General features: G+C 36.3%; 1 protein-coding gene across 1 annotated transcript; it reads right to left on the bottom strand.

Annotated features, from left to right (window-relative positions):
* Positions 1-9,412: 9,412 nt before the first annotated feature.
* Positions 9,413-10,387, bottom strand: LOC101546775 (olfactory receptor 4C15-like). Its single transcript, XM_004622031.2, has one exon. It carries the CDS (start codon positions 10,385-10,387, stop codon positions 9,413-9,415), a length of 975 nt encoding a protein of 324 aa, XP_004622088.2.
* Positions 10,388-14,872: the final 4,485 nt, after the last annotated feature.

Raw genomic sequence — 14,872 nt, 5'->3', positions numbered from 1 at the left:
ATGTTATTATGTCACTAGGTTTTCCTTGAGTTTATAAAGATCATAATCTCTATTTAAAGTGAAAATCCTGAGACAGAAAGGTCATGTGAGTAGCCCAGTGTGCATTTAAGCTGTAGTATTTTATGTCTTAAAACCTAATTTTAGAATCTAAAATTCTATTAAACTTGATGGTTGGATAGTACCATCTATAATTTTAAGTTCTAATTTTCAATTTGAAATTCTTCTTTAAAATTAAAAAGTGTAATTATGAATCCTACCATGTTTCAGTCTATTGCTTGCTCTGGTCCTGGCAATCTCTAATTTTCGATGAACTGACCAACAAGTGACTGCTGGGTCCACATCTTATTTCTTCATCAGAGAGATGGAGGAAGAGCCGCTCTAGTTGAAGATGCAGAGAATGTTGCCTATTGCCTGTGCTACACTGTGTTGAACATGGTTTGAGGATGGAGGGAATAAGAAATCAAAGTTCCTTTTCAATTGATTTCCCACTGGAATTGAGGGATGTTTCCATGAGTCATCATGAACCTATAGAATTGCATCTCAATTGTCCCCAAGGTTGGGAATTTCTCACCTGTATGATCTCAAAGACTTTTAACCATTTTGGTTTAAGTGTTGGCAAAAACTTTTTTCCCTGAGCAATTATATTTTTACACACATAATTATCTGTGCTCATGCTCAATTAGAAGATCCCTTTATTACCTTCAGAAATAAAATATTTGTGACATGGAGATTTAATATAGTTTTTGTGGTAAAGGATAAAACTTCTTGTGCTCATAAAAATGATAGGGTAGTATTCTGAGATAAGGCTCCATAACCAATCTGTAATGTGAAATATCGCTAGTAGTGTGCCATTTCATGTTTATTTAATAATAATATAAGCTAGACATTTTGATAAGGAGTATATATTAAATTAATTACCTCTAGTATACTTTGTTTATGATTTTCATACTGCAGAACTTTAAAAATGGTATACACTTTTAATAGACAATAAAACATTTTTCTTTTCAATGCTTTTTAAATGTAATTTATTTGGTGTTTATCCCCAGTTAAATGTGGTAGAATTAAAGTCTAATGTAACTAGTCCCTCTTTTGAAAATTAACTCTGATAAATATGAGAAATACCCCTGTTATCTTGATTATATTCTTCTGGACTCTCTGTTTTTATTCCAGAACCACAGTTTTGGTAACTGTAACTTTATAGTATAATGTAGTCCCTGGGACCATGTCCAACACATTTTTTAAAAATTTGTTTGCAAGAATTTTTTTCTTTTTTAAATATGATGGCCATTAATTTGCCTCGCTATTATTTAAGATACATGAGATTATATATTTGTTTTTGGTCTTTTGCCCACAGCCTGATATTCAGATTTTAATAATGACTGAACTCAGGAATCACTCAAGAATAAAATGAGAAAGTTATACTTGATTTATTTTAACATAAATACTATGAACTTTACTAATCCAATTGTCCATTCACCTAAATAAAACTAATCTTCAAATAAAACATAAGTATTATTCCAAATATTTGTTTAGACTAAAAAAAAAAGAGATGCTATATTAAACTCCAGCTCAAATTGGTAAGATTTTAATGTCTTAAAATTATAAAGACCGAAATGATTGTTACAAAACTTAAATGCACTTAGTTCCTACAGAGAAATAGAATGGAAATCATTGTTTTCTTTCAGGAGAGGAATGGTAAATCAGAGTTTTACAGTTCCTTTTAAATATTCCTTGTCTATTGCCTCTAGTTAATTTATAATTTACGCGTTTCATATGAATGAGATTTCAAATTTGTTTTTCTTATTCTGATGGATTTTCTTACTGTGGTTTCTTTCAGTTTCCTTCAATTTATTGAAAGGAAAATATTTTTTTCTTTTTCTTTCTGATATTTTATCCATTCGGTAGTTAACAACATTTGATTACTTTTAATATCAAACACCAATCCCACCACCATTACACCTTCCAATCAGCATGTTTCAGATTTTTCCATCCTGAACCCCAGTGCTTGCCCCAATGCAGAATCAAAATAATACATTCTGCATTGTTAGTTATGAAAAAAGAAAAGAAAAACCACTGAAAATGCTACACAAAAAGATCCTTAGAGGAAAGGGAATGAAAATTGTTCTATTTTGACAGGGACCATTTAAAACTTCTATAAGATCATTAAGTGTTTTTAAAAGTTGAACCTTGTGTGCTTTTACATCTGTAATGTATACATACACAAATACACACACACATATATATATATATATATACATATATATATATATATATATATATACGGGTTGAGCAATAGCACAGCAGGTAGAGCAATTACCTTGCAGCAGCCCACCTGGGTTAGATTCCTCCATCCCTCTTGGAGAATCAGGCAAGCTACTGAGAAAATCCTGCCCACAACGCAGAGCCTGATAAGCTACCTATGGCGTATTTGAATGCTAAAAACAATAATAAGTCTCATAATGGAGACATTACTAGTGCCCCCTGGAGCACACTGATGAACAATGGGACAACAGTGGTACAGTTATATATATATATATGTATTATCTCTAAGGTTGGTTGCCTACTACTTTGAACCCCATCAAATATCTTGTGGTACTCATAGAGTACCACTACCCACTACCCAGCCACTGCCATGTTCCAGGCCGCTCTCTGGACCCTAGTGCTGAACATCATGGACGAGTGAAGTCACACAGAACCAGGTAAGCAGAACTTTGTGACCTTGGACTCCAGACTCAACCAGACCCGGAAACAAGATCCTCTGTCTGCCTGCTCCAATCTCTGGCACCTTAGAGAGGGGTCTAATCCAGACGCCCCACCCTACTGAAGCCAGATAAATACCTTAATGCCTACCCCCCACTACCTCCACTACCCAGCCACAGCCACGCTCCAGGCTGCTCTCCTGACATACTTTAAGACACTTAATACCCATTTTTCATAATTCCCACACCATATTTGATGGGGATCAAATATAGTGTGAACCATGGGAACACCTCTAAGGGCCTTTGGAGCCCGCCCTAAAAGCCTCCCCCCTCTCTGAGACCCCGGAAAGCTACAGAGAGCACCCTTCCCGCCCGGCAGCGCCTAGCAAGCTACCCGTGGCATATGCGATATGCCTAAAACAGTAACAACAATGGGGCTCACTCGCCTGATACCCAAAGAGCCCCAATGCACCAGCATCAAGAAAGATGAGCAAGGAGAGGCTGAAAAACTCTCAGGGATGAACTAGACTGCCAAAACAAAGATAGACTAAATGACTGTCTGAACTTTCAATGCACTGACACTGGAATCAGAAGCATCTATCCAGGACCTAATGGTGCAAGCACAGAAGATCAACTACAACATTTTGGGTCACAAAGAGATGCCTATCTTCAGAAACTCTGGAGCTCATTCGCAAGCCATGGGCAACTGAAGTCAAGAGACTGAAATCCTCAAAGCTGTCATGGTAATCATACATGATCTGCAATTATAGAAACAAATAATGAACATTGTGCTAGCACTATCATAGTACCTTCAATTTGATTAATTCTTGTGAAAATGTATTTTGTGTCTCTGTCATCATTTAGATACATAAACACATACTTGTAAAAGAGTGAAATATCACACAAAAATACAATGGTGACAGTCAGAAGAACGTTTATCTACTTAAAAAATAACGAGCTAGTTTTTCAATATTTCATGTATCATGGATCTAATTCAACCATTTATTTGGAATCCTCATTTATTTAGAGGAGCAATGGGGCCCAGGTCAGAGGATTCAGTGTAAAGTTTATGTTGAGGAATGATAAAGCCAAGTATCAAATGTCCAAAGCACTGAAATCAAAGACCCAAACTTTACCAAACTTAGAAAGGTGCCTGTTGGAAAGGCAGGCTAGCGGGGTGGGAGTGATATGGGAGGGAATTTGGGAAAATTGATGGAGGAAAGTTAAAACTGGTGGTAGCATCAGAGCTGCAATAATGTATTTCTAAAACTCAACTATAAATAATTTTGTAAAAAATTGTGCTTTAATTTAAAAAGAAAATAAAAGATAAATTAAATTAAAAGGAAAACAATGAAGTAAACAACTAAAATAAAACAAAAAAAGAAATGCATATGGTAATTATAATATTTACTTAACCTAAAAACATAAAACTATTTTTGTAAAATATATAAATTATTAAATTTTCCTCACCCAATAAGTTGATTTTAATTTAAAAATGAATTTGGATATATGGTTATTGCAGCACTGTTGACAATAGCCAGAATTTGAAAACAACCCAAGTGCCCGAGAACAGATGACTTGTTAAAGAAACTTTGGTACATCTACACAGTGGAATACTATGCAGCTGTTTGAAAAGACTGGAGCAATAGTACAGTGGGTAGGGCATTTGTCTTGCATGGGGTCGGCCCAGGATAGATTCTTCCATCCCTCTTGGAAAGCCTGGCAAGCTACCAGGAGAGTATCCCACCAACATGGCAGAGCCTGGGAAGCTACTCGTGGCATACTTGATATGCCAAAAAACAGTGACTAGTCTCACAATGGAGACTTTACTGGTACCCGCTTGAGCAAATAGATGAAAAATGGGACAACAGTGCGATCAGTGCGATAGTTAGAAAAGATAAAGTCATGAAATTTGCCTATAAGTGGATGACATGGAGATTATCATTCTAAGTGAAATGAGTCAGAAAGTGAGAGACAGACATAGAATGACTGCACTCATATGTGGAATATAAAATATCATAATATGACACCAACACCTTAAGACAGTAAGATAAGAGCCAAGAGAATCATCTTGTGGTTTGGAACCCAGCAAAATGTGCTGGGGGAAGAGGCACTTGGGATGGAGATGGGACTACTAAATTGGAGGGATCTCTTGGGATGGGAGATGTGTGCTGAAAGTAGATAAAGGACCAAACATTACAGCTTTCCAATATTTGTATTGAAAACTGTAATTCCCAAACGTAGAGTGTTAATTAGAAGGAAGATACCTGCCACAGATGCAGGAGGTATATTGGGGTGGGGATGGCAGGAGGGAAATTGGTAACATTGGTGGTGGAAAACGTTCACTGGTGGAGGGATGGCTGTTCAATTTTAGTATGACTGAAACCCAATCAGGAAAGATTTGTAACTGTAACTCACTGTCATTCAATAATTTTTTAAATTCCATTTTGAAATGTGCCATACTTGATTGGCAACAATAGAACTAATGCTAAACTTATTAAAAAACTATAAAAATCTTTCTTTTCCAAAATTTTATTTTATTATAGCAATGTAAATTACAAGGTTTTTCATAATAGGGTTTTTGACACACGATATTCTGTCACCAAGCCCACAAGCAATGTCAACTTTCCTCCATCACCTGCCCAGATTATCTGTCCTATGTACCTGCCCCAGCCTGGCCTGCCACCTTTACAGGCACCTTTTAAAAATGATTATGAAAGGGGGCTAGGGGGGTAGGATGGGAGGTGTAGTGGGTTTTTGTGTTTTTTGGGGTTTTTTTTTTGGTTTTTTTTGGTCCTGAGCTATGGGCACGGGTGAAGTGATGGCTGCTTCAGCATTGTATAACTGAGACTTAAGCCAGAAAGCATTGCAATTTTCCACATAGTGATTCAATATAATAAAATTTTTATTAAAAATAAAGAAATAATAAATAAACAAAATGAAACATTTCCTTTAGTAAACCAAATGTTATTTTTAATTTCACTAGTAGCAATAATAAAAGAAGTTTCAACTAATAAAACAAATACAAATTTTATGATATCCTATCAAAAATATTAAATAGACATCTGCACCTTCTCTGGTAATTGTTATTGCCTTTGTCTCCAGGTAAGAAAGTTTCTAGAAAAAACCAGAGAGATATTACAGCAAGTAGGGATCTTGTCATAAAAGAGACTGACACCACTTCAATCAATTCCTAGTACATGGTTCGATATGATCCCCCCAACTATCACTAGGAATAATTCCTAAGTGCAACGCCAGAAGTATTTCATAAGCTTTGCCATTTGAACCCCTCCAACAACAAAAAATTATCTAGAGAAATCCTAATCAGTGTATAAAGTGTATAAAATTTAATCGACAGTTCCTATTGTCTTTTCAGTTTAAATAGTTATCAGGAAGTGTGACCAGGTATTTTTCTACTCATCTTGAATTCTAATCCTATGCTAAAACTCTTTTATCTTTTTATCGAAATATTCTTAATATCATTTGTTTTATACTCCTAAGCTTTAAATTTCACTTTGAAAAATATCTACAATAGTGATGTGGTTGACTATGAAGTATGCTCCATTTATTCCGTGTCTACTAGAAAATTTAATTGCAGTATAGCCCTCTTTACTCTCAATGTATTAATTTTCAATTATAACACAAATCTAAGACAAGTGTTATAGGTTGTATTAGTCACTATTTTAAAAAGGACTTAAGAATAAAAATGTTTAGGTATGCATATGTTGCTCAAATAATGATAATGTCCAAAATATTGTCCTTAATTCAATGGAAAATGCCAACTCTTTATGTTAAATAGAGGAAAGATAATCCACTTTGTCTGTTTGGAAATCCATAATTCTGGTGGTACTTTCCTCTTTTACACTTATCTGACAGTGAATCAGAGTGAGGGTAGCCCATGAATAAAATACAATTCAACTTTTTCATTTTGAGAATAATTGCATCTGAATACACATCAAAAAAGAACAAGATGAGAGCAAAATGTGAGGGTGATTATGGAAAAAATTCACACTACTTCACCACAATGCTTACTACATTATGAAAGCTGAAGTATTATACGGGAAAGACATGACTATGGGACCTGTAGGTCACAGCCACAAACTGCCTCTGGCTGCTGTATATGGTCCTTAATGACCATGATCCGAAGCCACACTAAAGCATCTCCAAACTGAGCAGCTCGCTGCAGAGATTTCTAAAAACAGTACTTACAGGAGCAGGCGGCCAAACTTGTGGCAACGCAACAATTTATGCTACTCCTAACAAGCAATACAAAATAAAGTATTTGAGAGATTTTCTGCCATAGAGGATGGATGGACGGGGGGGATGGGGGGATACTTGAGTCTTTGGCGGTGGAAGATGTGCACTGGTGGAGGTTGGGTGATCAATCATTGTTTGACTGAAACTCAAACAGAAAAGCTTTGTAACTATATCATGGTAATTCAAAAACTAATAATAATAAAAATATAATGATTTAAAAATTAAAAAATCATTGATGTAAAGAGAACGGTATGGCAGGGTGATACCATTTCACCAAAACTCTTCAGTGCCTCAGTTGAGAACATCATGTGACGACTGGAATGGGAAGTTATGGGAGTGAAGACAGATGGTCGGCAGTTACACCTTCTCTGCTTCACTGATGACATCATTCTCATAACACCAAACATTAGACAAGCAGCACAAATGCTGACGGACATCGACCTCATGTGTGGAAAACTCGGATTACAGCTGAATCTCAACAAGAGAATGTTGATGAAAAAGGAACTGGTCCCAAAGCTCCATTTGCTCACAATGGAATGAACATCTCCGATTGCAGCAGCTATGTGTACCTGGGTCGAGAACCCAACATGAGGAATGACTTGGTGCGAGAACTGCGCAAGAGGAAAAGAGCAGTGTGGAATGCATTCAAGAGCATCGAAGAGGTGGTTAAGAGAACAGAGATCCTCCGACTCCTGCTTCCTCTTTTTGATTCCACCTTTCTTTCTGCACTAACATATGCCTCAGAGACCTGGGCCCTACGCAATCAGGATGAGAATGCTATTAGGGTATCCCAAAGAGGAATCAAAAGAGCTATGCTGGGAATATCATGGCTCACTCAAGTGAGAGAAGGAATGCGGAGTTTGACCTCGGATCAAAAATCAGAGATGCTGTCTCATTTGCCAAGGCATCAAAAATCAGATGGGCAGGTCATGTAATGCGATTCAGAGACTACCATTGGACTAAAGCTGTTACCACTTAGATTCCTCGGGATGTCAGAAGACCTCATGGACGCCCACCAAGTAGATGGTCAGATTTCTTCTTCAAATCTCTGAATGAACGAGTTGAGGCTCTTCCTGTTCCTGGAGCGAGCAGGTATTATGGGGCTACACTAGCTTGCAACAGGGACAAATGGAGACGTTACTGGCGCTGGCTTCAGCAAATCAAAGATCAACAGGACTATAAGTGATACAAGTGAATAAAAAAATATAATAAATTTAATATACTGACTAAAAACTGTACTGTGGAGTTCATGCCCATTTCAATCAGTTAAATCAATGACTGAATAAATAGCAATTCTCTGACATCTTATTGCCTAGCTCTCCGTCTCAGAAAACTTGGTCACTGTTTCTTTTGAAGTGCAGAAGCTTCTTAATTTGATGTAGTCCCATTTGTTTATGTTTGCTTCCACTTGCATGATCAGTGCTGTTTCATCCTTAAAGATGCTTTTATCTTCAATGTCATGGAGAGTTCTGCCTACATTTCCTTCTATTATTCAATAAAATTGAAACTATTTTTTTGAGAAAAGAGAACTTGGTAAGTTACCGAGAGCATTCTGTGGGCAAGACAGAGCCTTGCAAACTCTCCATGGTGTATTTGGCATGGCAAATACAGTACAAATGAAGGGTCTCATTCCCCTTACCCTGAAAGAGCCTTCATTGGAGCACCACTGGGGAAAACAAGAAATGAGAGGATACTAAATTTTCAGAGCTAGGATGAAAGGACACGTTACTGGGACCCGCTTGAGTAAATCAATGATCAAGGAGATTACAGTGATACAGTGAAAATAAAACATTAAAAAAAAAGCAGAATGAGGAAATTTACCATACTTAGGCCCTATAAATTGACCATGCTTAGATCCTATGAAAATGACCTAATTATTATGCAAGAATATTTCAACAAAGTTTTCTTATCACACAAAGAGTGAAATTTTAGTAATAATGAATTCACAGAGAAGTAACTGATTTAAAAGATGAATTATTTAACATTCTTAGTCTAAAATTACACCAAAAAATATACAATCTGACGCATCAGAATACATCAAAGATAATGAGTATATAGATAGATAAAAATATATGTATGTATGAATTTAACTCACTCACACTGCAATCTGCAATAAATCTCGTTATTTACAGTTAATATAGAACATGCAGAACTAAAATCAATGCACCTGCAAAGAAAATGGGAATGGGGTGAAGTATTTTGTCTCAGAAGTCTAAAGATTCTTTCAAATATCAGTAAAGAAATTTAATTGGCATTTCAAAAATTATAATTCATTAAATCAGTCTAGAAATTTTTCAAAATATGTTAATTTATTATTCTTTTTTAACTTTTGTGTGATTTTGGGGGAGTGGCAGAAACATCTGAAAGGTCTGAGGATTTATTCCTCACTTTGCACTCAGAGATCAATCTGATGCAATAAAGTTAGATTGAACCATTTTTTTAAAAATATTAAGACTTTATTTTTCAACAGAGACAGTCATTAAGCGGCGGCACAGTTTGCAAATGGCATTTTTCACCTCCTTATTTCTGAAAGCATAAATCAAAGGATTGAGTAAAGGAGTTAGGAAGGTGTAGAATATCTCCACGATTTTGTCAAAGGAGAAAGAAACTGGAGGCCGCGCAAACTCAAATATACATGGAATAAAGTACAAAACCACAACAGCAATATGAGTTGTACAGGTGGAGAGGGCTTTACTCTTTCCTTCAGTGCTGTGGTTTCTCAGCGAGAACAAGATGACCCCATAGGACACTAGTAACATTAAGAAGATTAGGATGCAAAAGAATCCACTGTTGGCCGCAATCATAAGGCCAAAGCCATAGGTATCAGTGCAGGCAAGCTTCAGTAATGGGAAAAATTCACAATTAAAGTGATCAATAATATTGGGGCCACAGAAAGGAAGTTGTACAGTAAAAAGAATCTGTATAATAGAATGCAGAAAGCCCCCTGCCCAGGCTACTCCAATCAGAATGCCACAGAGACTTGGGTTCATGATAGAAGTGTAGTGCAAGGGTTTGCAAATGGCCACATACCTGTCATAGGCCATGGATGTGAGGACAATCAACTCTGCTCCATAAAACATGTGTAGAGCAAACATCTGCATCATACAACCTCCAAAGGATATGGTTTTCTTTGCATAGAGACAGTCTATGATCATTTTAGGGCCAGTCGCTGAGATAATACATGAATCCAGCAATGAAAGAAATACCAGGAAGAAGTACATTGGGGATCCCACGAGCGCTCGGTTGCTGATGATGGATGCCACAATCAGGAGGTTGACACAGATAGTTGCAATGTAGACAAACAAAAATATGACAAATACAATTTTCTGAACCTCTGGATTCTGTGAAAATCCCAGGAGGACAAACTCAGTGACAAAGCTTTGATTTTCCATGATTTTCCGGAAAACACTCAGAGCTTCCACACAGACCATCACAGCCTGCAAAAAAACTGATAAGATTACATCAGATACGTTTATTATTATAGGCACTCACAATTTTGTTCTTCTATGTGGTTCTTTCTATTCTGTGCTTCTTTTAATTTTGAAACCAAAATGAAAATATACCAGAATGTTCTGCAAAACAATCATTTAAATCGGGAAAATTCACTTTTTAACATATAAAATAGTACTCGAGAGAAAGCATCCCTAGAGGAACAAACCAAGATATTACAGGATTGGGAACCTATTTTATTTCAGTTACCATCATAGATGACTTAGTCATGGTATTCTAGAGAAAGTTGTTAAAGGAGACTTTGAAGCCATATCTTAGTTCTGAGGCATCAGGACATCAATTTACTTGTCATGTTCAGCATCAAGTTGTAATTATAGGCAAACACATTTGAGATGTCCTTGATCAGAAGAATTTTTAATCCACAAATGGAAAAAGCTGTCAGTGAACTTTTAAAATCTCAATCTTCACAACAATTTCTGGATTATTCTGAAGTGATAGGAACTTTAAGATAAATTAATCAGGCCATATGAGAGGGAACTTTTATTAAAAATGTTGAGTTCTATCAATCTACAAAGCACATTACAAAACAGGTGAGAACTCTCAATCCAGCAGAAGCCATACACTGGCTTATGCAGCAGGCCAGGAGTCTGTCTTTCGACTCCAAAGCTGTTATATAAAATGGTGTAAAAAAAAAACATTGTCCTGCTGGCATCCACACAACCCACAGAATCTTGAGGTCGCTGTTTTAGTTACACAGTACTTCTTTACTCCTGCATATTGCAAGTGGACAAATGGGACATTTTTACTGATCTTGTGCTGAGTGGTTTGTCAGCCTCCTACACTATCACAATAACTGTATCATTAGCTTGATACTAGACTCGATCTCCTATTTCCACACACACAAAAAAATGAACAAACTTAACCATGGCAGTAAGATATCCTAGAACCCTAAACTACAGCTGAATTAGTGACATAGCCAAAGACACTAAAAGTCTTCCTGAAATCCTTGCACAAAATTCTAAACAACTTCTGAGTGACAATCAAAGTTGTTGGAATAGTTCCAACAGGGAAGTAACTCTGTAGATTCATGAATCACGAATCACAAAATCCCCGTTAATCGTAGATTTCTCGAGCGGGCGCAGTAAATCTCCATTAGTCCTTTCCCTGAGATCTTAGAAGTCTGTCTCGACTTGGCCCTCCCAATGATGTCCCACTGGAGACTATTTCAGGGTCAGGGGAATGAGATCCAGCATGTTACTGGATTTAGCATATGAATACACCATGGGGAGCTTGCAAGCCTGTCCCAAGTAGGCAGGAACCTCAGAAGCTTGCCCTTTTTTCCCAGAGGGAAAAGTAGACTACAAGGCTTGTCTGAACACATGGAGAGGAGCCTCCGGCATGGCTGTCGCTAGGTTCTGGTGGTCTTCGGCCGCAGGGAGCTCTGTTTGGGGTGGGGAGGGAAGCTGGTGCCCATCCCCTCAGAGGGGCTCCGGGTAAGACAGCCAAGTGTGCAGGCAAGAGACTTTCTAGGAGAACTGAGTTTATTAATTCTCTGGCTACCCTAGAGAGTGCCATGGAAGGAGAGCATAGGTGATGAATTTGAAAGAATCAAATCTAGATGGCAACAGACACAATGCATAAGCAGCATAGAAATACCACCACACTTTCAAAATGAAGATAGTAGCCTGGACAACTCAATCAGAAGTGGAACCTCTCTCATAAGGATTATAGCTAGAATATGTTGACGATCATTAATGAACTCCAAGAAACAGTGGTGCAAGATTAAGAAAGCATGAAAACAGACATTTGAAACATGATGGATCTGGACGGTATCATGTTGACTGAAGTAACTCGAAAGAGAAAGGACTGACTCAATTATTTGTCTTGTATATGGGATATAAAGAAGCACTGTGGAGGTATAAAAAATACTCAATGGGATAAAATGAGAATCGATCTTTGGTAGTGGGCCACCGATAGAGAAAGCAAGTGGAAGGGGCAGAGAGGAATTAGCTAGGAAGGGGTTGACACTGGGGAACTGGTGGGAAGGAAGTGGACATGGCAGGTGGGGTGAGGGGAAGGTTAGTGAGGGTTATGTTATGCATAAAATCCCATCATGAATGGTTATAATCAGCAGTATTTCAAATAAAATAAAATTTAATTAAATTAAAATAAAATCTTTGCATGAATTACATACTGTTTTATTTAAAACTTAAAATGAAACTATTTAAAATAATACTACTATCAAGTGCTGACCTCATTTGTAAGTTCAATAATAGCAGTAAAATAAGTATCGAAGCATTATTGCCTAGTAAGCTACCAATTCTATATCTCTTATACATATTTAACTGTGGATAATTATCACTTAAAGTATTTCAAACAAATAATTGATTTTGATCTGGAACGTAAACCTAGACCTTTGCGTTCTTTACATAGCCAGTTCTTGCCTATTGGATTAACCCAGAAAGTAAAAAGAATCTTTATTTCCCAGGAAGAAATTCAGAGAATGGATGGCTTTTTGGTTTCTAATCCACATCTAGAGATTAAAGATGTAACAAAACAACATAGTAAGAAATAGAACAATATGTTGAGTATAGCTGAATCATGAGTTTTTACTAACTACTTATTAATTACATATAAGATGTGCTCTAATTTGATTTAGTACAACTTCCTTAGATATAACTATTTTAAATTTAATGCCTTGCATAGTACATGTGTTCACCAATTACCTGAATGTATCAGCAGATTATGTCAAGGATTAGTTCCAATTATTTTTCTACCAGGACTACAAAAAAGTTTAGCTTATGATACTGTGCCTTTACTGGTTGAAGTTTCTATTGTTTCTCATGTAGAAAGTCAGCCATTTTTGTCCACAGAAATATTTTCCTCTTATCATTCAGAGAATTATTTCAATTATTATTTCACTTATTTCAATTTCTCAGTTCATTTCCAACTACAACTGTGGACAACAGCTATAACCGCAGCTGCATTTAATACAGAAATGATCACAGATTTTGATACTGGCATATGCATTTGCTCTCTATTTAATATGTAGGAGACTGTGAGGCTTACAGTACAAATAAAATTTATTCTAAAACTATAAAATATAAATATAATATAAAATGAACTCCCCCAAACTCAAATCATTGATAAAAAAACTCTACCCATTGTGATTTTTGTTCAACTTTAATTCATTTAAGCAATGCCTGCAAAATGACCTGTGTCTTGCTACAATTGTCTCCAAGACAGCAAGAATATAAATAAAATACAACATTGTTCCAGGAGTCAAGCTAATATTGAGAGAGAAAAAAAAATCATTTTATCCTAGTGTCAAAAGAGAAGAGAATGCTATAAAATGGATATCAGTTCAGAACCAAGGCAACTGACAAAAGTGCAGGACACTGGGTAACTGAGTTTCAAATAGAAAAGATATATATAGTAGTAAAAAAATGTAATGCTGTGAAAAAAATCACACAATTCACTCACAAGCATGACATTAGTGTTCATGTCATAGTTTTACAAATATACTTATTCTATTAAATTAATCAAGTAAGGTGTTAATCACTAGAATAATTAATTCAAATTAATTATTGTATTATTTAATTTGTTTGCTGATTACTATTTGACATTGAAGAAACCCTTAGTCTTGGTGTTCTCTTCTAACGAGTGGTAACATATTTTTAACAGCCCAATCCTCAAGAGTCAAAAAATATTCTTATGCATATTTAGTGTTTAGTATGCATAAGTCAGAGGATATTGTTAAATATTGAAGTCATCATTTTTATTAAGCAATGTATATAGCAATGCACACATAACAATAAAATTAAATATGTTATATAATCAATAATACAGATTTCTATACCAGGTGATCCAGTTTATTTGGTTTAGGGACCACATTCAGCAGTGTTCAGCACTTAGATATTCGTGGCTCTGTGCCAGGACTCAATCCTGGGGGAACTCTCTAGCACCAGGTTGGGTGCCTGGATATAACTAGTGTTGGCTATATTAAAGACATGCATCTTTCCTGCTGTACTATCACTTAGCCGAGAATGATATAAAATGTTCTTAATCATATGATTAACCTAAAATTCATATATTCCTTCCCCAAAATATTCAAAGGAAGGACATAGTGCTTATGAATCATCTAATTTTCTACCTGGTAAAATGATTTTGCAGAGCTGAAACTAGCGTGCTTGTCCTGTGCTGAACACAAAATCTTATGCTAAAGTTTTAAATATCACAAACAATCCACAAGGAATTTTTTGGAACTCTAATTATGTTTCTATTCCCTTTGATCTATCACTGTCACTGTATTCCCATTTTTCATCCGTTTGCTCAAGTGGGCACCAATAGTGTCTCCATTGTGAGACTTGTTGTTACTGTTTTTGGCATAATGAATATGCCACAGTAGCTCGCCTGGCTCTCCTGTGCTGGCAGGATATTTTTGGTAGCTTGCCTGGCTCTCTGAG

The sequence above is a fragment of the Sorex araneus genome, chromosome 6 (assembly GCF_027595985.1).
Source record: "Sorex araneus isolate mSorAra2 chromosome 6, mSorAra2.pri, whole genome shotgun sequence".
In the NCBI taxonomy this organism is placed as follows: domain Eukaryota; kingdom Metazoa; phylum Chordata; class Mammalia; order Eulipotyphla; family Soricidae; genus Sorex; species Sorex araneus.
Note: the sequence above shows the minus strand (reverse complement) of the source record. Positions and strands in the feature narration are given on the sequence as shown.

What these genes read in the sequence shown, in the direction of transcription:
- LOC101546775 (XM_004622031.2), bottom strand. Translation starts at nt 10,387, where the DNA reads ATGGTCTGTGTGGAAGCTCTGAGTGTTTTCCGGAAAATCATGGAAAAT.